The following is a 24814-nucleotide window of genomic DNA, read 5'->3' as shown; positions in this document are numbered from 1 at the left end:
TTTGTTTTCATATAGACAGAGATGATTGGTGACTCCACAATATCTGGGGGGAAAAGAAGGCACGCTCTACACTCAAACATTTTGTAGTGAACCATTGCCATACAGCATTTACCACAAGGTGAAACTAAACAGCTCTAGTTGAATTAATTAGGCCAAGTTGTTCCCAAATTATGTCTTTTAGATAGAAATGGAAATTAACAAAGCGCAAATACTTAGTTACTGTACTCATGTAGATTGTTACGGTATCAGTACTTTACTCCACTTTATATATTTTTTGACAACTTTTTACTTTTACTCGTTTGCCCAGTTAGCGTGGCTCGTTTGGCATATTTGAAACTACCATTCGCGCTCGGATCCGGATTGCCTCTAGGAGTCGCCAATGAAAATAAAACAAGCACACAAGAAATGCACGTACGCCAGACATGAAGTTGGCGTGGACCAGCGCACATTCTCATGTTAATTTTATCGTTTGTAAATCCAAATCTGGTGTACGCAAAGTTTTTGTGTGTGGTACATGAGGCCCCAGATGGTCAGGGGTTGAGTGATGGTTTCCTAAAGTCAAACAAATTTTAGGCCCTGTTTACACTAATATGTTTCTGCTTTTTTATGTTTCTGCACCTAGTTTACCCCTTTTTTAAGATTTAAAATTAATATTAGGGTTCTTCTGAGTGTGCCAGTTTAGGTTCAGTTCAAAATTAAGTTCAGATTTTTTTATTATAATGTATTAACAGTGTTGTTTTGAGGGCGAGTACACAGCTCGCTGTTTTAGGGGTGTGTTGCTTTACAGGAAAATTAGTTTCAACTTCCCGCCCAACTTAACAAGGAGGCGGAGCCAAGAGCTCCCCCGCTTTGTGTATGGCAACCGGCAGGCAGACAGAGAGAAGCAACATGAGTGAGAGGACCAGCATTCAGCCGCACATGTACGACTTGGACAAAGACCAAGCAGAGACGACTGTTGAGGAATCAATATTCCTAATGTGCCAGAATGTGTCAGAGTGGTAGTTACAAAATCATTTGTCTTTGTATGGTTTTACAGCCGCTATGTAACAATGCATGCGTCATCCGTACAGGAATGCATTGATTAATCGATTTCAACATTAACCGCGCTTTAATTCGTCATGGTTAATTACTCATAAAGGCTTTTCAACACCGTGTATCTGCACAGATCAAAACTGTGGCAACAAAACAAAGTTATGCTAGTTTAAATTTCCGAGCTTGTACACTGAGACTAGTAACCACGGACACTGGATTAACTTTGACTAAGGCTATAACTAAGGCAAGTTCGTTATTTCAAATGGAGGGACGTGCACATCAGGCAATGCACTCAAACTTTACAACCGCACCTCCTTGAGATGACAGGGAGCTTCTGTGACAGTGGGAAATGCAAATGGCTGAAGTTTAAGAAAGACGCAATGACAAGTACAGAGGTTTGCAAATCCACCTAAAGTTACAAACAACGGCACAACTGAGAGCAATCATGTGGTGTATGTTGATTCACCAGCCGAGATCAATAGAGTGTTTTTGGAGAGAGTGCTAAAAGACTCGGTAGATCAGCTGTTTTTATTCATTCATTCATTTTCTAGTTGGCTAATTCCCTTTATTAATCCGGGGTCGCCACAGCGGAATGAACCGCCAACTTATCCAGAACATTTTTACACAGCAGATGCCCTTCCAGCCACAACCCATCTCTGGGAAACATTCACACATGCACACACTTATACACTACTGACAATTTAGCCTACCCAAGTCACCTGTACCGCATGTCTTTGGACTGTGGGGGAAACCGGAGCATCCGGAGGAAACCCACACGAACGCAGGGAGAACATGCAAACTCCACACAGAAATGCCAACTGACCCAGCGACCCTCTTGCTGTGAGGCGACAGCACTACCTACTGCGCCACTGCGTCGCCCAGCTGTTTTTAATGACCCCAATATTGATACGTTGCAGTCACTGCAATACAAATGGCCGCTTAATGTAAAATCTCTGTTGCTCATTCGCAGGAAGACGATAAAGGCTCTTGTGTTGAGCCCAATGAGACTTACATCTAAAAATAGAGCAAGGGTGTTTGGAGCATAGGGAGCAATGCCGGAAAAGTTGGACGTTAAACAAAAACCTGAGGATGTGGTAATGCGGGCCTGTCAATCAATATTGGTGTGCGGGGGGACCACACTTCTACGTCAAGTTGAGGTTGGTCTCAAAATTGGTCGACTGTTTTTACGTTGTTAAATTGAAAATAAAAAAAAGACTGGATGTGTTTATATCACCCCAATATGACCGTCTATACACCATACCTACACACGTCTGTCCAAACAGCTTAAAAGGCAGATTTTTCACCATAGGTGCCCTTTAAAAAGTAGATTTTACATCATAGGTGATCTTTAAAGTCATCCACGTCCACACTGGCATTTCATCTAACATTTCTGAACGGCTCTCCGCCACACTACACCGCTGAAAACACACATCACGTGACTCTGACATGCGCTGAAAGCTGCTTCACAGTATTCTCGTATCCGAGCTCCAGGCAGTCAGCGGGAGCACCATTGTCTCATACTGACAATATTGCATCTGCATTCATTGCACACTGTACACAGCAAATTACTGAGTTCCAGTATTTTAAAAAGGTCTATATGTGTGAAAGAGGCTGCTGACTCACCGATCAGAGGAAGTTCATAAGTCGTAGAGGGCAGGGTATCATTAAGAATCAGCAGCAGCACAGAAATAGCCAGCAGTAAAGTCACTTTAAAGCTGAGCTTGTCGGCTCCGTCTGTGTCTATGAAGTAGGAGGTCACGTCCAGCACAAGGAAGAAGAACACTGGTAGGATAATGTTGATGACATGCAGTAGAGGTCTTCTTTTGATGGTGATCTAACATGGAGAGAGAGTATTATCGACGAGTGTTAAACAACACAGAAATATTGATTTCATTCATTCATTTTCATTTATCATTGATTTCATGGTAAAACTGCATTAAATGGCACACTTTTAAAAAAAATCCACATTATTATAGCTTTTTATAGACTTTATTATGAACAGATTAAATGAAAGTATAATTCTTACTTGTACTTTATGCCCTGTGCTTTGTACCTGATATATCAGCTGATCTGCGTAGCCAAACATAAGGAAGACTTTAGACTTAGATGTGCTTATATTGAGGAGCTCCCACTCTCCCTGGGACTGAAAGGATTGCTTGGAAGAATTCGTAAGAACGCCTGTATCATGCAATGTCTCAAGTTTAAGATCCACATCTTTGGGAATAAACATAGGAGTTGTATTATTTTTAAGACAAGCCATTGAAAGTGTTTCATTAAATGTTTGTTCAATAAACTTAATGGGGTTTTCAATTACTTGAATACGCCACAGACTGAATTGTTATATTGCAGCTCTGGGTGTCGAAGGGAAACCTGTAGAGGTTCAGCTTACAGACTGTGTTCAGAGACAAAACTTCAGGCAAAACCACATAGCCAAAAAAGACCAATTGCACATAGGAAGACTCTACTGTTCCGATCTCTGTCTTGACGCTATAGAAACAAAAATAAATAATTAGATAATTAAACAATGTGTCGATTATTAAGACAAGATGATGATACCGAAAACGACTAAATAATACATACACTGTAAAAAATGGCCGTGATTTCAACAATAAAAAACTGTAAATATGCTACAGTGCAAATCTGTAACCTGGTTAACAGTATGTTTCCTTAATATATACGGCGAATAACCGTAAATTGACTTTCCCAGAATTCCCTGTATGGCACATACAGTAACTTTTTATGCTTTTTGTTGACATTAATATGGATCTTTTTAGTTGTTTCCCCATAAGTTATGTACATCACAGATTTATTTTACATCTAATGTTGATAAACAATGTTTATTCCATGACTTTAATTTTACGTGTGTTATCATACTGGTGTTTAGTAGCTGTATGAATGACACTGAGCACCTTCTATGTGCTGATACTCTTCTCTGCTTGTGGGAAAAGTTGATTGTGATGAGCATTGACTCTTTATGTAACTTCCTCATCACCACCTGCATGTGGGTGTGCTAACGTGTTTAACTGTGTAACGAAAGATGTGAAGATAATGGTCATTCAAAATAAACACATTACATTTTTGTTTGTACCGTGTTTTTTATGGTAAAGTACTGTCAACCACAGCTGCCGTTTTTTTACCGTAAATTTTACGGATTTATTTTTTACAGTGTAGGCAATAGTCACTGGTATAATAAGGTCCGTGTATGTTTTGATCATCCATTTTCCAGCTTAAATCAAACAGAAACATAATTGTAAAATGTGTAACGAACAGTGTTGGGGGTAAGACATTACAAGTAACGCGAGTTGTGTAATAATATTACTGTCTAAGTAACAAGTAAAGTAATGCTTTACTTTAAAAATATTCACTAATTCAATTTCGGCTCAGTCCCTTAATTAATCCGGGTCGCCACAGCGTAATGAACTGCCAACTTATCCAGCATATTAGGGCGTACTCACACTATGCTATCCGTACCGTGCCCAGGCCCGTTTCCCGGATCGTTTTAAAAGTGTGAGTGCGCTGAATTGGGGTCAGGCACTGGTTCACTTGGCCGGCCCTGGCCCGGTTGGAAGAGCCTGAGTGCCTGAGTGCGGTTCACTTGGGCTTTGGCTCGGTACGCTTGTGTGTGATTGCAAAACGTGCCTAAGCCCGAATCTGAAAGCGAGACCTGACTTTTAAGGGACTGTTTCATATGGATTTATTAATCATTCTTACTGTTAAGTGAACGCAAACTGTCGTAGTTTATTAAAGACGCAAACCCCTCACTGCACACCTTCAGCAAACCTCCTAATTCCTGCAGCACAAGGACTTTATGATTGTTTATGAGCGTCAAAAGTGGCTGATCTGTTCGGTGAAATATCTGCGTGTCACTGCATCCCTAAGGACTAAAGCGATATAATTAGAGAAATCTCCAGTGTGCTGAGCAAGAGCACTTAATGAACAGCGCAGCATTGATGACGTAAGCGTGCCCAGGCCTGATTGTAATGTGAATGTGTGCCGTCGGAGGAGACGAGAGGGGGGACAAGCGTGCCTTGGCCCAGTTCGAAGCAACTGTACAGAGTGTGAGTACGGCCTTAGAAATAACGGGCCCATTTCAGAAAGGAGTTTAAGGGCAAGACCATTTCCAGGCTGGTTTCCGGCCATTTCCAGCCTGGTCTTAGCTGGTCAGGCTGGGAGATGACCAGCGTAAACCAGCTTGTCCAGCCTAGCCAGGCAAGGTGCCCAGCCGAAACCAGGTATCTCCAGCTTAAACCAGGCTGGGCAGGCGGGTTTAAGCTGGTCATTTTCCAACCTGACCAGCTAAGACCAGGCTGGAAATGGCTGGAAACTAGCCTGGAAATGGCCAAAACCCCTCTTAAAACTAAACTGGTCAACCAGCCAACCAGCCTAAGCTGGTTTAAGCTTGATTTTTCAGCAGGGGAGTAAACAGGTAAGAACTTGAAAAGTAACTTATGGTCAGCAGACTATCTAAAGGGGGACCATCAAAATAAAGTGTTACTAAATGGCCAAATGTGATTATCAAAATTACATTTTCAAAATAAGCTGGAAATATGAACAGAACACATCAGACTTGTTCATGAACTCTGCAGTAAAATGAATTAATCTGATGAATTGTGTGACACAATAGCGATATGTTAAAACAGACCAGATTCATATTTTATACCTCTCTGCTATAACAATGTCTGGTCTCCAAAATAAATTCCTTGGAGCTGCAATCGTTAGAATTTGACAAAACTTATATGAGTTCCACAGCACATTCGAGTCGAACCAAACCTGCAAAAGGTAAGGGCATTTGGTTCACAATGATTTTATGACACACATGCTGCATACATTTTTGCAAAAGCATTTTAAAGCACTTACGGTTATCATTTTGACCTGTGTTGAGAGCCTCTGCTCTTTTTCAAACTGTAGATGAAACAAACACAGTGATGGATATATAACTGTCTGATGCATCATAATGGACGAGTAGATGAACCTGCACTCACCACTTCTACGATGGAGGTCACATACAAGTCCACCAAAACACGGGTGTAGGTTTGCCCTGGGAACATAGGCCGCATGTATGTTGTCCGATTGTCATTTCCGCCCAGGCCAAGATATTTATAAAGTTGCTCGTATGAATTAGCAAAAGCTGAGGCATTGCAAATTTGTGCATCAGACACCCATCCTGTGCAGACGAGACTCTCTGTTAAACTGACTTAAATTAACACTATTCAGTGTCAGTATAATCAACACAATCTCACAGCAATTCGTAAATTTTTGATTTAGTCGCTAATTCGTACAACCTAATTGGTACAACTTAGTATGATATGCATTTCACCCAATGACGGTTGGGGTTAGGGGTGGGGTTAGGTGCCACGCCTCATTTTTAAAATCGTACTTTTTCACTCGATTGAACTCGTACAAATTTGTACGAATTAGCCACTAAACTTGCAAAACGTAAAATACTTACGTTTCCTCGTGAGATCAGGCTGGTTTAACCCCCACTCAGTGTTGGGGTTGAAGTTAATGATATAAATGAGTGTTGATTGAGCATCAATAATGAACACCTTCTTTAAACAAGCAGAATTACTGAAGAGAAACAAAACTACAACTGACTTAAGCCTAGTACACACTACATAAGTTTAAACATTGGCAGATCGCTTTGTCATTCAGACTACACAACTTGATTTTGTGTCTTCACATCATTGAGGTATTTCACACTAAGTGAAGATTATTTCATTTCGAGACGATCACGTCCTTCTGATTGATCTGGTCCAGCATTTGCCAATTCATGATTCACCAATCAGACGATTCCTAAGTCACCATAAATAACCTAAGTTCCAACCTAAGTTGGATATATGAAAAAGAACCAACAAACAACAACAACAACAACAACTTCAGCCAGAGCTCTCCCCGAACCCAGCCCTGCCAGTACAACAAATCGAGCCTGAGGTACCACCGGCCCACAAGCTCTTCCACCATTTAACTGCAACGCTGTCAGAAAATCTACTCCTCCATCCACACCCATTCAAGCAGCCACATACCTCCACCAACCTCATCCTATGCATCCGCAAATCTCCAGCCAACGAACTCCGCCTAATGCCACCATCCAAGCCGTCACAACAAAGCCGAACTCTCACCCCTTACAGCTTCATCCGCGATACATAGCATGCTTTAAGGGGAAACCTTAAATAACGACTCTTCAACAAAGACCAAACGTTTTATATAAATTCTGAAAGCTGAGACTCTCGTGACTAGAATGATTCCAACCATTTTAAGATGCAAGAACACAGCTGACACAATTAGTAACCTCTGTCTAAAGCTGCGGTCACACTAGAGTTTGAGCATGCTAATTTCTGTCGTGCGCTGCTGCGAAAAGGGGCATAAACAAGATTATTAAGCATTAAAAAAGAAAGCGATTGCTCCATGTTTTAAATTTCTGTCCAGAGAGGTCATGTTTTGATCCTCGATTGGTCTCACGCAGCCAAGTGATGAGATTTCACAGGTCAGAGTTTACCAAGCTTGAACTTTGCACCACAGCAACCTGCGAAACTTGACGCATGACCCAGGTTTCCGGTCTGACGCATTCGCGTGCGTATGAATGGAAGTCTATGGGAGGAAAAGCCCAGTGTGACCGCAGCTTAAGTTGGATATATAGAAAAGAACCAACAAACAACAACAACAACTTCAGCCAGAGCTCTCCCCGAACCCAGCCCTGCCAGTACTACAACTGGCAACGCTGTCAGAAAATCTCCTCCTCCATCCACATCCATTCACATCCAGCCACATACCTCCACCAACCTCATGCTATGCATCCGCAAATCTCCAGCTAACGAACTCCGCCTACACTCCCGGATGCCACCATCCAAGCCGTCACAACAAAGCCGAACTCTCAACCCTTACAGCTTTATCCGTGATACATAGCATGCTTTAAGGGGAAACCTTGCAAAAATAACGACTCTTCAACAAAGACCAAACGTTTAACATAAATTTTGAAAGCTGAGACTCTTGTGACTAAAATGATTCCAACCGTTTTAGGATGCAAGAACACAGCTGACACAATTGGTATCCTCTGTCTAACTGCTAACAATCAAAGAAACAACAACAAACTGAAGAAACCTATCTTACAAGCATACCATCCTTCCACAGGTGTTAACAACAACATCAGGGAGTAATTAGACTGCAAAGAGTCCAGGGGTCCGTTCTTCATATGGTTTCATTGCTCATTGTTTGTTCATCTAATGTAATAAACACTGTTGACAAACGATCACAAATGCAATATTTAAACAATATTTACCTCTTGAGGCAAGAAATAGCAGTAGCCAGTGTAGATGTGTAGTGAAGAGAGAAAACTCCATCTCAGACAAATGAAGATTCACTCCTGAACTGTCCTTCAGTCATATTTATACTCCATGAGAGAAACATGCAAACATCCACACATTCACATCCAAATATCTTCATTGATAATCAATAAGGCTGGATTATGCTTTATTTTTATTGCTCTCGTAAACATACAGCTGAGCTACAGGAAATTATACCCTAATAAAATAAATAGTCTAATAGTTTGTGCAAACATACAGCTAAACTTTAAACACAATCCTCTGAGGAACCATTCAAATCCACTTGCAATATGAGATGATATTGCTCAGGGACAGGGCATGCACCACTTAAAATGTTTGTTGTTCATATCATGCCTTTGTGATTAAGAATCATAGGCAGATGTGTTCAAACATTTTTTTTTTCGTTCACCAAAGCAGAATTATTCTGGTAAACAATGCATTCTTGGTAGTACCCTTTTTTCTTAGAAGGTAGCCAGCAGCAACATCCATTTAGTACGGTCGGCGGGAAGTGCAAAACAACATTACAAAGTGTAAAACATTTTCACAAAGCTCGAGGCAAATTTACATTTTGAAAAACATTTTTACCTATCATCAGACACAATTACATAGGAAAAACGATTTTACCTAGGACGAAACAAATTTACATTTTAGAAAAAAATTAAGAAGACGCAAAACACTTTTACAATTCCTGAAACAAATTTACAATTACAGATTCCTTACGGAAAGGGAATGTACAGCCTGATCTCACGAGAAAACGTAAGTATTTTACGTTTTGGCAGTTTAGTGGCTAATTCGTACAAATTCGTACGAGTTCAGTCGTAAGAAAATGTACGATTTTAAAAAGGAGGCGTGGCACCTAACCCCACCCCTAAACCCAACCGTCATTGGGGGATATACAAATCGTACTAAAATGTATGAATTAGATCGTACGAATTTGTACGAATTAGCCACTAAATGAAAAAGTTACGAATTGCCGTGAGATTGTGTTGGAATGTACCACACACCGGAAGTGACGTGTAAGACGTATAAACTTAACTAAAAGACATTATTCTGCATCCTCAAAGGACATCATTACAACATCCTTAAATGCATCTAAAAGACTTAGTTAGGACATGTTTGCTTAGTTAATTTAACAATGGCTGTTTAGATTCTCCTTGTGTAAAAACTTAAGTGGTTTAAGCAGTTTTCTATTACAGTCAACTAGTTGGGTTGACAGTGCAGATCACAGCTCATTGTTGAAAAAAAAAAACATCGAATTAACAGTGAGAAGGTTGAAACTTAACCTTCCTGTCGTGTTTGTGTCAAATCTTACCGATTTACAACTTACATTTACATTTAGTCATTTAGCAGACGCTTTTATCCAAAACGACTTACAAATGAGGATAAGGAAGCATTTTACACAACTATAAGAGCAACAATGAAAAAGTGCTGTAGGCAAGTTTCAGGTCTGTAAAGTCTAAGAAGGAAAGCATTAGTAAATTTATTTATTTAATTATTTTTTTGGGTACAGTTAGTGGTATATTGGCAATTGCAGATTAGGAAGTGAAGACTAAATAGTTGAGTTTTTAGTCGTTTCTTGAAGACAGCGAAAGACCCTGCCGTTCTGATGCAGTTAGGGAGTTCATTCCACCAACTGGGCAGATTGAGCGCGGGCGTTCGGGAAAGTGATTTCTTCCCTCTTTGGGATGGAACCACGAGGCGACGTTCATTCACAGAACGCAAGTTTCTGGAGGGCACATAGATCTGCAGAAGTGAGAGCAGATAAGAAGGAGCAAAGCCAGAAGTCGTTTTGTAGGCAAACAACAGAGCTTTGAATTTTATGCGAGCAGCAACTGGCAGCCAGTGCAAACGGATGAGCAGCGGAGTGACGTGCTCTTTTAGGTTCATTAAACACCATTCGTGTTGCTGCGTTCTTAAAACACTTGTAAATATTGTGTTTTATATCTGATTACTTCAAGACCTTATTATATCCTCCACATTATGCACTTAAACATATAAAAGTGATGATCAATTTTTCATTGAATTTTGAGTGTTTTAATCAACTTTGTTACACCTGTGGTGTTCCCGGTCAAAAGTGACCGCCATAGGTAATGAATGGGTTTCCAGACTATATTCACTCATCAGACTGTACAAATTCATTCCAACGTCTGGGTCTAGCAGCACTTTTAGCTTAGCTTAACATATATATATTTTTTTTATTGGATTAGACCATTAGCATCTCACTTAAAATTGGCCAGAGTATAACTACTGCTAGTGCTGTGCCCTCAATCACCGTCTATACCCTTATTTACTATTCCCTACATTAGCACACTAATATAGTGCAATTGAATGACTAAATGAAAATTTGAGCACTCAATACACAGGAAAGGATATAGTTTGTTTGTGCTTTGCTGGTTGATAAATCATTCAGATGGATTAAAATTTCAATTTCTTTGGTCAGACCTTTGATTTCTGTCTTCTATTGTTCATTTTGTAATACATTTGTATTTTCACTGCAGTTATTTTATGTTTAATTCTATAAATTCATGTTAAACACTACTTTAAGGCATTGTTCACAGTTAAAGAATGTTGATTAAAAAGTTTTTCGTGCTAATTTAAAAGCAGTAAAAACAGACCGGTTAATTTTGACCGGGAACACTAAAGTAAGGGGTGAGATGGGAACATGACAGGAGGGTTAATGCTGAATTTTCCTCAGGTTTGCACCTTCAGATAAAGTGTTTTAATGATAAAAAATGCATTCACAAGGACAGAGGCTGTGTTACTGACTTCTGACACTTCTTTACTACTGACTCTTCATTTCTCATGCTGGTTGTTCATTGCCTGCATGTTATATATAAAAAAAAGATTAGCAGGTAAACACCTTGGCAAAGTGTTTTTCTATTCTTAAATGTTGGGATTATTTTATTCAAACATTGCAGAAACACCCCCTTCAAATGCTCAAGGCAAAAATACAGAAATAATCACAAAAACAAACAGAAAGAATATCAAATATCACTGTCATAATGTGAAAGCCACATTGCCCTCTAGCTGTTCAGCATTATGTTTGTGTCATTTCTTTATTCTATATTTACACCAAACTTGAGAGTCATTATAATATTTAAAGCACAGTGCCATCACAGTAGACATCCTTAAGTTTCTTTGTCATTCTAATTGTTTTGAACTTTGGCCTACATTTTAAGTAAATAAGCATATACTGGGGGATGTTGGGCCTGTTTTTAACCCGCAGCCCATAAATATGACCTTTTGACCAGTCCATGTTGAAGAGAATATCATTATGGTCAAAAGCTTAACCTGCTCGTACCTGTTCACCATGTACCTACATTGGCTTATTTTACTTTTTTCCACAGCTGGTAAGTGCTTTTTTAATATTATTTAATTAAAGCTGTTCAGTTAAAAGTGGTTCATGCATTGAGCAATACACACGTGCTGTAAAGTTGGTAATACTTTAATCTGAAGTGTTAGTGACCTGATTAAATTTAAGATTTAAGATTTGTTTTTAAAGTGGTTTGTACACATTTGTACAAGTGTGATCCTGATTTAATTCATACATTAACACTGTTTCAAGTTTGAAGGTTTGACTCAGTTTAAGACAGAATGTAAGACTAAATACACTGCTTGTAATAAGTGTTATAACAGGTTTTTCTTTACTAAAGCATAGCTATTTTGACTTGTTTCTAGTCTGTATCTTCTTTAATCATCCATTTATTTCTCTTACACTGCAAAAAATGCTTTTCTTACTTAGATTTTTTGTCTTGTTTCTAGTCCAAATATCTAAAAGTTCTTAAATCAAGAAGCATTTTCTAGACAAGCAAAACATATTGTCTTGTTTTAAGAAATAATATGCCAAAATGAAGTGAGTTTTTCCTTAAATCAAGCTAAATAATCTGCCAATAGGGTAAGCAAAATAATCTTATCGCAAATCGAAAAACACGATTATTTTGCTTACCCCATTGGCAGATTATTTTGCTTGATTTGAGGAAAAACTCACTTATAACTCAAGGGAGGCTAATAATTCTCTCTCTGTGTGTGTGTGTGTGTGTGTGTGTGTGTGTGAGAGTGTGTGTAAGAGTTGTCAATTAATAATACAGGTCTTATAGAGTACATTTTCAAATGTTTGCTGACTGGTTGCTTAAGAATATTCTCTTGTGTGACAGAAACCCTCAACGTGTCAGAAACAGAACTGTATGCTGATATGGACTGCAATGGTCATCCGGAAATTTACCGTGAATCTTACACAACCATATATGAATTTATCCTAAATTTTACAAACAGCAAGGAGACCTACAAGCGGCCCTTTATTGATGGCTATCCTTCATTTGTTTTTGTGGACATGTATGTAACCTCCATCGCAGCTGTGGTATGTATCCAGCTTGACATATCTTGTTAAACCTATTAATGATGTGTCAAGAAGTATCATCATTTGACACTTTTATTACTCATAATTTCACACTATTTATCTACAGAATGAAAAGGCCCAAAGCCTCTCAACACAGGTCAAAATGATGACTGTAAGTGTTTTAAAATGCCTATTTTACTTTGTTAAATATGATCAGATTAACATTTACATTTGACTTTACAATCCAAATGTCCACACGGCCCACAAAAAAAAAAAAAAAGAAATAAATAAATTGTTTTTATACACTGTAAAAAAATTAAACTGTCAGCTCTGGTTGCCAGAATTATTTGATTAAAAACAAAACAGTATAATGTACAGGATATTTGTGTAAAAACTCATTTATATGCTGTAAAATGTACAGAAATGTACTGCAAGACTGTCAGGGTTCTGAAAATACTGTCAGGGTTCTGTCTTTTCTTTCTGATTAATACTTAGCTTTGTGACAGAACTCTGACACTCCTGTTGTTTTATGTAGTGCATGGTGGACAGTACATATAGCTGGAGTGCCCTCTATTAAGCCTGGTTGGTACTCCAGCTAATAACTGTGACAATAAAATATAATAATTCTGAAATTATTATTTATGCATTTGCAGGCTTGGTACAATGGCATTCCATTGTGGATGTACTCCAAACAATGTGGAATCACAAGATTTCAAGCAAGTAAAGAAATGTTTTGGACTCCTGATATTCTTATTAAAGAAAGGTAGGAAATGGCAAATTATATTATAAATTTTTAACCCCTCTCACTTTCATTGTTGAATAGAGGCAAGTGATAGGTAAAAGAAGGGGAACTGCCCAAAGCAAAGTTGTGTCCAAACGCAGTCTATTAGACATATTTAGGGACATGAAAGTGTATATGATGTCTTTTTTTTCTTCAGTCACAGCTGTTGATGAACTCAACTAAAAAAACATTCAGTCTCTCAAAATCTCAGCAGAGCATCATTAAACAAAAAGTTTTTTGTAACGATTCAGCCATAAAAATGATGGGAGTTGTGTGTAAAAGAGGTCTGAAATGAGTGTGAAATACGAGAAACTCTTGGGAAACACAAGGGTGTTGGCAGGTTTGCCTCAGGAGGCATACAATGTCATAAATGACATCATATGTACACAACTTTGCTTAATCGGAAGTCCTTAGTAACATTTATTGAGAACTAGAAATGTTATTAAAACACTTTTCAGATGTGATCATTGCATTGAAGAGTGGCAAGTCATAATAATCTGTATGGCATTGTTGTTTGTTTAGCATCAAGACAGACTATGGAACAACACCGTCTCCGTATGTGCAGTTGCAAATGTGGGAGTTTTCAGTCTCCATTGATATTTTAACTCTGACCACGGCTTGCAGGATGGACTTGTACAAATTTCCCTTCGACACCCAAATCTGCAATATAACATTTCAATCAGCAGTGCACACAAGTACATATACAAAATATGACAAGATAAATCATTTTTTATTAATGGTGTTTAACCATGTGAGAGTTTTAACCAAGTATTTGATCGCTTGTTTCTTGTTTTTGGACAGATAAGGAGCTCACGATTGATCCGTTGTCTAAAGCACAAAATATTACTCAGGATTCCAAGAATCTACTTGCAGCCCAGGGAGAGTGGGAACTCCTCTTAATCAACACTTCCAAGGCTCATGCGACTGTTCTAGGAGATTTACAGGATGTCCTGGTATATCAAGTAAGGAGCACAGGCTACCCAGATATTAAAATTTGTCTGGCCATCCTTTGAAACAAACCTTTTGCAGATCCCAATCTGTACATAACGTAACGCCACCGGTCCTACGCTAACCAACCCGCTCCGAGCTGGTTTCAAACCGGTGACCTTCCGCATGGGAGTTGGTTGCTCTAACAAGGAGGCTAAAGACCATAGCCTCTAGAGTCTGTCACCAGAGCAACTTTAGAGGTCAGAGGAGTGGGGTTTACCTGCACAGCACATACTAGCTGGCCTCTGTTACACTCACCCCCTAAACCTCACTCCCATCCGGGTCACGGCACCAGTTTTAAGTAGCAGATCCCAATCTGTACATAACAAACAATCACACTGGAAACAGCAGGACAGCTCTGCATCATCTTTTTGTTGGTCCCTAAGACACATGGGACACTCAATCAGAAACTCTCTCCACGCATATATATGTTATATATATGTTTTCAAACAATTAGGCTTATTCACTATGCAATATACCATGACATAAAAGCACAATTTAGATTCAGATAGTCAATTGTTAATTTTTGAGAACAATTAGAATGATAAAAGCAGTATAAATAGATTCACACATAACAGTTTTACAATCTGAATTAAAGGGCCATGAAACCCCCTCGTTTCAGCAGGGTGTTTTCACACCTCTTCTTTGGAAAAAGTCAGAAAAGTGGGGGTGTCCAGCTCTGTTTAGGGGGGAGTGTCGGAGGAACTAAAGTGGGAGGGTGTGGGAGTGTCTATTTGGGCACGCGCGAGTGTCAGTCAAAATACACAGGAGAAAGGGATGGTGTTTAACCTACATGGACATCTGTAGTCGAATTATTTGCCAAATTATTAAATGTCGGACTTTAACTGCAGTTTGGCTCTTTCATTCAGGGAATTCATTCATGCCCCTCGCGACAAACGAGATATTTGATTCGAGGAACTGCTCTAAGCGTGTATTTTTCATGCAATGTTTGATACCGCACGGCGAATGACAGAAAAAAAACTCCGCATTTCCCGGAAACTTAGATGCACACGGCAGGTAGCGTCCGAAATCCGCGTGTGTTATTCCGGTCACAAAATGCGGTGCTAACATGTTTGCACTCAATGCAATAGTTAACTTATTTGATACGAACAAACTGAATATACAAAGAGCACTGGTCGCTCACTTACCAAATCTGTAGAGACAGGACAATCACCAGCAACTAGAGCCGCGTCTTTATGAAGAGAAGACTACATCCGGAATCCGGATTTCAGCATTTGCAGATGAGAACAGCTCTCAGGTAAACAATAATCCCCCTTAGACACGCAAGTTATTGTTGTCGAGCGTCGCGTACACTGTAATCCACACGTGATCCAGCTGAGCTCTCACAGAGAGAAAATGAAAACGAAACTTAATGGCAGCAAACTGTAAAAGCAACACTTCACGCTTGTTTTGCCAACACAACGTGGCGTCTCTGTGGTGTAAAGACGGTGACACTAATGAATATTAATGAAGTTGCACAATAGAGCGCGCTGATTGGTTTGAACCAAGCCTTACTCATGCATTAATGCATCACACTGTAAGACGTAATAAGGCACACTCTGGCACAGACGCCCAGTCTGCACGCTGGAATACAACGCTATTATGTCATGACCGTGACGCAGCTTCAAAAATTCGTTTCAAACAGGAAGTACGAATTTGCTTGAAATAACGCAAAAACAACCAATTTACACTTTTTAGTGAAATATAGGTGTCCTAATAGTGTTTTTAGCAGTGTGGGACACATATACGACTGTAAACAGCTCAAAAAATGTGTTTTGGTGTTTCGTGACCCTTTAACATGAAACATACCTGAAACACATGGGACACCCAATCAGAAATAAACCTCATGCTTTCTTCTTCTCTCACACACACTGTGCACAATATTATACTCACATAAATCTCAGAATTATCTCAAGATTATAAACTGATTGAATAAAAAACGATCCTAAACATATTTTATGCAACATTATATAAACTTCAATCAAACAGACTATATTAAACATACCAATAGAAACACAAGTGCAGGAGAAACTTTTGCACGTCTTTCCCCGTCAGCGTCTGGACTCCTACTGAGGCTGACGCAACTCTCCCACACTCTCCGGGCAGGCACTTTTTTCCAGGGGTTTCAGTACAGCGTAACCGCTACTACGTCATCGGGTGGGCGTGGCCTATCTGTGAATTTGCATAGGTCACGGATCATGCGCAGATTGTGAAAACAGCCGTTAGATTCAGATACCTGTACGTATTCGCAGGGGTTTCGTGTCAAATGCCTTTTATATGCAGTACTAAATAGCTGTCCTGATCGCAGGTGTTTCATGTGAAGTCAGTGTATGTTATATTAAACAAATTATCTTAAGATACCTCTCAGATTACATTAATACTGTTATAACTTAAGATACCTGTCCCGATCCTACGGCTTTTGTGTCAAATACTTTATATATCATATACAGTAGCATCAGATACCTGTCCTGATGCCAGGGGTTTCATGTATAATTACTTTTATATTAGTTAACATCAGATACCTGTCCTGATGCCAGGGGTTTCATGTATGATCACTTTTATATACAGTAACATCAGATACCTGTCCTGATCCCAGGGGTTACATGTATGATCACTTTTATATTAGTTGACATCAGATACCTGTCCTGATCCCAGGTGTTTCATGTATGATCACTTTTATATTATATACAGTAACATCAGATACCTGTCCTGATCCCAGGGGTTTCATGTATGATCACTTTTATATACAGTAACATCAGATACCTGTCCTGATCCCAGGTGTTTCATGTATGATCACTTTTATATTAATTGACATCAGATACCTGTCCTGATCCCAGTTGTTTTGTGTATGATGACTTTAAATAAAAATAGAAAATAAATATGAGTTATGTTAATTAACTAAGATTGAGAAAGAAAAATTAACCACGATTTATTACAGAAAATGTGGTATTTATTTGTTTAAACATGACTGAATACCATATTTTAAACTACAAAAACACGGTTAACCTTACCACAACCATTATTATTTGGTTTAAAATGGAAGTACAAAAGCCCAGAGACAGTAAAACGGATTAAAACGAGGTCAGCTGTTCTTGCTAATGAAATCTTTAAAATATAACATTATAACAACAAAAAAATAACCTGTATGATTGTTTTTTTCCTTCGTTATCCACCGCGGTAGGTTCTTTATCCATAATCATCCTGTTTGAAATGACCGCGCTAAAAAAGAACCTGTACTGCGCATGATCAGTGACCTCTCAGTATTGTTTTTTTTTTAAGGGGGCGTTTCCCAAACACCGACATAGCCACGCCCATTTTACGTCGTGGTAATGAAACCCCTGGAATGGGCTATATGCACGCATTACTTCCGCGTTTTGTCTAAGGCCGCGGTCCAGCTTCCGGTCTGGGTGATTTTAAGCGGAGGTAAACAGTATTATGGCAGAGTCGTCAATATTTACTCGCTGTTTGCGAGTAAATTATGGTCAACGATGTGCAAATGATTGTCCGGATGTGCTCTACAACACCGCAGAGCAAAGCTTGAGAAGGGTTTCAAGTTGTATGCATCTTCCTACCTTTGCAATTATGAAGGTAACTTTATCGTTAATACTCTTACGATCCGTCCATCTGCATCTTTATCACGTAAGTAAAAATAATCATATGTGTACGTAATTCTGTGTCAAAGTGTCAGGTAAAAACAGGGCAGGAATAAGATCTCAGTGAGAGCTCATTACTACCGACAGATCTATGAAGAAATCGAAGTCTCCTCACCAGCTGAGAGTAGGACAGCATACATGTGAAGTTCTGTCCCATTCATACTTTTACTGTTCTAAAGTGACCACCACTGTTCAGTTCGGATAATTACAGAAACACAGATGCTGTCTTAGCTTGTAAGCATGATTATTGAGCAAGATATATTAGGAATAAAATAATACAATGCCGTTCCATCCACAACAGACAAATAGCACTGTGTCAATGCTGAAATTTATTGCTGAAACAGTGGAGATGACAGATGCAGTGTAACCCTGTAGATAGCATGCTTTCTATTTAGTCGATAACATTGTAATTAAATGGGAGGGTGACCCAAAACAATAAGGTGTCATTAGTTAATTTCACATCAACAATTTGTCTATTTCAATATTTATTATTTTTTTACATTAATGAACAAATGCTTATTCATTGTGCTTGTTAACTCACAATGTAATAGCTAATGTTAACAAGCATGACTTTGGATTTTTATTCATTAGTAAATTAGTTTAACAATGTTAGATATTAAATAGTTATTTTAATAGTGAGCAAATACATTAATTAATGAAACCTTATTTTAAAGTGTGACTAAAGGGAGCTACTTTTAAATAATTTAAATTAATGATTTACTGTGTAGTTTAATCTGATGATATTGCTGCAGATGCCTTTAAAAAGAAGATATTTTGAAAAAAGCTGAAAACCTGTAACCATCGACTTCCATAGTATGAAAAAGAACTACTATGAATATCAGTGGTTGCAAGTTTCCAGCTTTCTTCAAAGTATTTTTGTTTGTGTTAAACATCAGAAAGAAACTCAAACAGGTTTGGAACAAGTGAAGGATGAGGAAATAGAATTTTCAGTTTTGAGTGAACTGCCTTTAATGACTCTCTTTAAAAACCTATTAATATTCTCGTTTCTGTTTTCTAGGTAACATTATGAGATTCAGAGCTAGAAAATTTTATGTGTTACTCCATCCTGGAGTGGACATCCGTCAGAAGATCCATGCCATCGTCTGCTAGTTAATAGCTCCTGCTCTTGTGTGGCTGAGAGTGGGATATGCAAACATTTGGTTGCTTTGCTTTTCCAGACAGCCCATTACTCTGAAATGTGTAATGTGTGTTGTCACATGAACAATTGTTTGGAATGGATCAATTATGTGTAAAGTTCCATGAAACAGAGGGGTGATTTATTTATTTATTTAATATGTATAAGCCCAAATACCTCTCTATGCACAAGTTACAGAAGAAGCACCTGATTGAAGAAAACAACTGATTCAATGTCATTTTTTTTCTGTTCATCTGAATAAAATATTTTTTTCAAAATGTTAAATTTTTTTGACAATTTTTATTTCAAATTACATACAGTGAATTATATTTAATATGTACAGTGAATAAAATAAAGGTCTTTATTCTGAATAAAAAAATTGCACTTAGAAAGTAGCTTAAGAAATGTTTATGTATGTTAATGTTCATTTTTTTTTTTTACTTCAAAGGCAATGAAAATAAACTATTATTTGCCATAAAAGCTCCTTTCTTTAAATGTCTGCATCCGGTTGGCACTCGAGCCTCGATCAGTTTTCTAGACTGAAATTGTCAGCTACACTCTTGTTTTTTTCTGTTTCTGTAAAATTCTCACGTTAAATATCACCAACCCACCTCTTCTGCACGACTTTGTCTTTTGGAAACGTGTGGAAACTAAGGTAAGAGTTCAATTTTTGACGCTGTGCATTGCTGAACACAGCAGTGGTATCTACAAGTACTGTTCTCACGTCTTTGAAATGACACTTTTAAACGTTTAGGTGTCATATTTATGTAGCTGACATAAACATATATAAGTGGGCTATAATGGCGTAAAACATTAAGACAACTGTCCAAAACATTACTCGTTTTTATCAGTAGCGCTCCTGTTGTAGCACTGTACTGTACGATCGGCGGAAGTAGGCTCGGGGTCTTAAATTTTACCGGAAATGCGTCACGCGCCGCCGTGCATAGAGCCCATTTAGTGCATGCCACACTCTCCGCGAGCAAAGCGTGCAACACTAATTTCGGTCCCACTTAAACAAATGCCAAAATAAGGTTCCTACGCCTAGGAGGCATATGATACATAAATTACTTGTTTTTAGTTTTGGGAAGTTCATTCACAAATATTATCATTAAAATAAACATTCCTCTTCCCTACTGGCTACACCAGCTTGCGATACGGCTGAGTCAACAACAGGCACAAAACAAGCACGTGCGCTAAAAACTGACAATTTGTTTCCAAGGTTCCAGAAACATTCTCATCAGTGATTTTGGTTGAAAACAGTGGGTGTGTATCATATTGAACACTCAATTAAACCACTTAATGGTCTCTATGTAAGGTAACTTTTAGTTTTTGGTAATGACAGCTGGGCGCTCATGTCATGAACCATTGTGTCATTAAAATCCTGCCTCATTCAAAATCTTCTTAGTTCAAAATCAATGATTTAAACTGACTTGTTGAGACACAATAGACAAGAATCATTGCGATAAATCGTTTCTTTAAAATATGAACATGTAAAGAAAGTGCTTAAAGCTGGATTGTGTCACAAGCATGGTATACTTCCTTTCCTGTAGCATTCATGGATTTCAGAATTACTTTACTGATATATATTTTTTTCTGTTTACATGCCAGATCACCATCAAGAGGAGACCTTTGCTGTATGTTATCAACATTATCATACCTGTGTTCTTCTTCATTGTGCTGGATGTGGCCTCATTCTTCATAGAAGCAGACGGAGCAGACAAGCTGAGCTTTAAAGTCACTTTACTTCTGGCTATTTCTGTACTGCTTCTGATGCTTAATGACACACTGCCCTCTACGGCTGACAGAATTCCTCTGATTGGTGAGTTTGACTTGGTTGGACACGCTCATCATCACAATTTATTAATTAAAAGACTAATGGGGTGGGAGTTCCTAATCCTGACCATGTGTAACAGAACCAAACTATATTTCAAGAGTTCACACTTAGCTGATGATTGATTATAAAGCAAGTTTGACATGCTGTCCCGGGAGAAAGCCCTGAGCTCAAAGATCCTTGAGCCCTGGGCTCCCTCCTGTTTGCAGGGTGAGAGGGGAGCTCAGAGATCAGGTAGGTCTCGAGACTACCCCCATTTTTTTGCTAACTTTGCACAGAAACGACAGCTGGCCTGTTAAAGGACTAGAACCGATGACGTTCTTGCTGTGAGGCAACAGTGTTAATGACTGGACCACCATGCCGCCCTATGATGGAAAAGGGTGAATGAGTAGGGGTGGAAGGGAAGATTCTTCAATTGGAAGATGACTGCAGTGAGAAAACCTGTCTCTTTATAATGGGCTAGGAATCGTCTAATTGGTGGGTCATGCATAGTTAATGCAGAACCAGCCATGTTCAATCATAATAACGTGATCCTTTCGAAATTAGTTTCGATTTCTAAAACTTCACAAAGTATATACTTTAACTTAAAAGACTTGGACTTAAAAGATAACCTTACAATTTGTGCATCTCCTCCAGAATTAGCCACATTACCAAGAGTCTGTGGGTGTTTTTTATTCCTTTAAGGAGTTTTAGATGCTGGGAGGAAAGGAACAGCATTCTCTTCCACCACTGGCCACAATTAAGATGCCGCTAAGCAAGGCAACTAATCCACACATCCCTCCTGATGGTTGCAGCAAATGGCTGGCTGCTAGTCTGTCTGCTCTAAATTGGATGAGTAAATGTAAATACCATTACTATTCTTGGACATCATGACCAGTACTAGACCAGGTAGAATCTTTCCTCAAGGAATTACTCTGATCTGGCATGCTTTACTAACTACCCATCAAAACTAAGGCACAACATCTGTAGCCACAGCAATGTACAATGTAATTCCTGTTGCGAATCAGTTGCCTGAGTTGTGAAGGAGCTGGAACAGACTGTCCAGTTCATCCCCAAAAAAATAGCAGATAAGCACAGTCCATTCCAGCCCTGGAGTGCAGTCTTGACTAGATTCGACCCCAGAGCCAAATTCAGTTCAAGAGCATATTGCTGTATTCAGTCTTTCAATTCAATTCATATTTATTTCTATAGAGCTTTTCACAATGTAGATTGTGTCAGAACACAATGCGCAGCTCTACAAGTCCCAAACCAAGCAAGCCAGTGGTGACAGGGGTGAGGAACAAACTTCACCAAGTGAACGTGAAAGGAAAAACCTAGAAACAATCCAGGCTCAGCAGGACCTGTTCTCCTCTGACTAAATGCCTTGAGCAGAGCAAGTCTAGGTGCAGAAGGCTTGAGAACGCTAGTCGTCCTTCATGAAGAAGCTGCATGTCTGAGTAGGCTAACCCACGGGATCAATGCAGAGACTGGTCTTTTAATGGAATCTTTCAGGGATCAGTCTCATGCTCTTTACCCATCCATGACACCAAAGCAGGATACAGGATAGGACCAAGATTGAACTGGACAAGTTATGCTGCCCGAGCACTTTGCCTTGTCTACTCCACTGGCTCTAGTCTTGAATCAAGCCCTGTCTGCTCCTGCCCAGCCCAAAGCCCTGCTATCTCATGTCATGCTCCAAGTCCTGCCAGTTACTGTCCAGCCTATCACATCTCCTGTTTGTGTAACGGTTTGCCTTTTGTATATGAGGCTCAAATCAAGCCTCTTGAATTGCCAGCCCCAGTTAAACCTTTGACCTCTCGGACCCCTCAACTCAGCCTTTTCCAACCAAGCCTTTTGCTGTCTTGACAGGGGTTTACTGCAGTGTGATTTTCAGCCTCATTGGCATCAGTATTCTGGAGACAATCCTTGTAAATTATTTGATGGCTAAAGGAGCTCAGAGGAGATCGGCTGCATTAATGGAAACAACAGCTGCTGTTACTGGACGAGACGGTAAGAATGAAAACTACCCTCTCTTTAACGAAGATTCAACAGATATGCATGTGATTCAGGGTACACTAAAAGTAACGTTTACCTGTGTCTTGTTTTGTATTTCCTCTCTAGATAGTCTTCCAGATTCGGTCAGAGATGAGAATGAGATGAATTTTTCATTGCACTGGGTCGGAGTGGCAAGAATCACAGACGTGGCCTTCTTTATTCTATACATAATCACCATTATTGCGTTTCTGTCTGGGCTCGGGAAACATTGGATTTCATAAGTGGTGTCTTGTGTGCCATTCCATGCATTTAATACAAACTTTGACTCATCGTTTATTTACTCAGAGTACTTCAGAAGGATTATTGGTTGTAATTGCATTATTACTATACTGCATGTAGAAATGCAGAATAATTAAGGCCAATTTACTGTATATTTCACAATCAAGTCCCCACTGTAGTCTTCCTACAGTTGCATAACCTTCGCCATACCCTGATGCACACCTCACAAATAAAGTAACTACAAGCATACAGAGCACAAGATCTGTTATTGGTCGAGAGGGGTCTGGCTGCAGACTCAATGCAGATGCAATCAGAGCTACGTCCAAAACTTTTAATGCACTCACCTAACCCCACCCCTCACAGTGATGTCACTAGCTCCACTGAATGCATTCTGTCTATCATTGCATCTCCAAGCAAGCATCCTAAGGCTGCATTCAGATACTATTGGATTGGTCGGCTAGATAGTGTTCCCACAGAGGGGTTCTTAATAAGTACCTTTGTTTTTAGTGAATTTCATGATTAAAGTTATTGAATGTTTGCCTGTTCTTGCCTTTTTCTTTCTTGCATAAAAGTTAGTTTGAGTTACTGTTACAGTAGCATACAGTCGCTCAAATTTAAAATCAAATTGTAAATTTAAAACACCCTGAAAAAAAGGTAGAACAGAATTCCCACTGCTTACAGATGTTTTGGATGTGCTAGTTCAGAGCAACATGGACAGAATGCGAAAGTATAAATGCTCACAAAGCATACCTGTAAACACTCACGTTTTTCCCATATTTCAGACCCATCTGCAGACACTCTCCCGTTTTGTATTTCTCCTGTAATTTCATTCACCCCATCCCCCAACTCCTATTTCTGAGCTTTTTTCTACAGTCTGTAACACCTCTGGATCGGCGACTTTGGAATAGCATCCGATCGCAGCAGCTGCCTGAAACCATGTGCATAGTACAGTTACCTGTGTTATACAGACACCTCAACCCCGACATCTAGACACGTTTCCTGGTTTGTTTGACAAGTGTGAGTGCTCCGAATCAGGCCCATGCATGGTTCGGTTGGGCTTTGGCATGGTACAAATGTAGTATGAGTGCAAAGCATGCCTGTGCCCGAAACTAAAAATGCAACGTTACTTTTAAGGGACTGTTTCATATGAATTTAACACAAACTGTCATAGTTTATTAAAGATACAAACCCCTGACTACACGACAGCTGCACCTTCAGCAAACCCCCTAATACCTGCAGCACAATGACTTTTATAAAAGAATTTTACCATCAAAAGTGGTGGATCTGTTCAGCAAAATGTTTGACTGCATGTCACTGCATCCCAAACAACTAAATAAGCTTATGAGCAAAAATTCATTGCAATTAATCGCCCCCAAAATAAAAGTTTGTTTTGACTTATTATTTGTATGTGTACTGTGTATGTTTATTATGTATATATAAATACACACATGCATATATTTGTTTGTTGTCAATATGCAACATCTAGT

At 39.1% G+C, this 24814-nt stretch overlaps 2 protein-coding genes and 1 long non-coding RNA gene across 6 annotated transcripts in view; 2 read left to right on the top strand and 1 right to left on the bottom strand.

The window, feature by feature from the left end:
* The window catches only part of pycr1a (pyrroline-5-carboxylate reductase 1a), a 134921-nt gene that overhangs the window by 4672 nt on the left and 105435 nt on the right, over positions 1 to 24814 (bottom strand). The window contains exons 1-8 of one of the 3 annotated variants that reach the window (XM_073937815.1): positions 8309 to 8706; positions 6482 to 6581; positions 6015 to 6196; positions 5890 to 5934; positions 5693 to 5802; positions 3347 to 3519; positions 3086 to 3246; positions 2656 to 2866 (exon numbers count right to left, since the gene is read on the bottom strand). In XM_073937815.1, coding sequence (XP_073793916.1) covers positions 2656 to 2866; positions 3086 to 3246; positions 3347 to 3519; positions 5693 to 5802; positions 5890 to 5934; positions 6015 to 6089 — 775 coding nt within the window. In that variant the 5' untranslated portion in view covers positions 6090 to 6196; positions 6482 to 6581; positions 8309 to 8706. Of the gene's footprint in view, positions 1 to 2655; positions 2867 to 3085; positions 3247 to 3346; positions 3520 to 5692; positions 5803 to 5889; positions 5935 to 6014; positions 6197 to 6481; positions 6582 to 8308; positions 8707 to 24814 lie in introns of those variants that run through there. The other 2 variants (XM_017354839.4, XM_073937811.1) reach the window with 2 other exon arrangements.
* Positions 16 to 24727, top strand: LOC110439304 (5-hydroxytryptamine receptor 3A-like). Of its 2 annotated transcripts, none has more exons than XM_073945180.1 (9): positions 16 to 118; positions 12506 to 12708; positions 12815 to 12859; positions 13341 to 13450; positions 13991 to 14163; positions 14270 to 14430; positions 20852 to 21062; positions 22923 to 23063; positions 23175 to 24727. In XM_073945180.1, the coding sequence occupies exons 2-9, from the start codon at positions 12544 to 12546 to the stop codon at positions 23327 to 23329; spliced, it is 1161 nt and encodes a 386-aa protein (XP_073801281.1). In that variant the 5' UTR covers positions 16 to 118; positions 12506 to 12543; the 3' UTR covers positions 23330 to 24727. The 2 variants fall into 2 exon arrangements, with proteins under 2 accessions (XP_073801281.1, XP_073801280.1); XM_073945179.1 differs by lacking the exon at positions 16 to 118 and adding an exon at positions 11611 to 11701.
* si:ch211-256e16.5 lies at positions 17859 to 19528 on the top strand. The gene is made up of 2 exons (XR_223334.5): positions 17859 to 18043; positions 19127 to 19528. It is a non-coding gene; the product is annotated as a si:ch211-256e16.5 (long non-coding RNA).

The sequence above is a fragment of the Danio rerio genome, chromosome 3, assembly GCF_049306965.1.
Source record: "Danio rerio strain Tuebingen ecotype United States chromosome 3, GRCz12tu, whole genome shotgun sequence".
NCBI classification, from domain to species: domain Eukaryota; kingdom Metazoa; phylum Chordata; class Actinopteri; order Cypriniformes; family Danionidae; genus Danio; species Danio rerio.
This window is presented reverse-complemented; position numbering and strand designations above follow the sequence as displayed.

Bases quoted from the DNA above. Each gene is read 5' to 3' on its own strand.
- LOC110439304 (XM_073945179.1), top strand. From the start codon at position 11,626: ATGGTCAAAAGCTTAACCTGCTCGTACCTGTTCACCATGTACCTACAT. The intron at 12,860-13,340 runs GTAAGTGTTTTA...ATGCATTTGCAG, and splicing joins CACAGGTCAAAATGATGACT to GCTTGGTACAATGGCATTCC. The intron at 21,063-22,922 runs GTGAGTTTGACT...CTGTCTTGACAG, and splicing joins TGACAGAATTCCTCTGATTG to GGGTTTACTGCAGTGTGATT.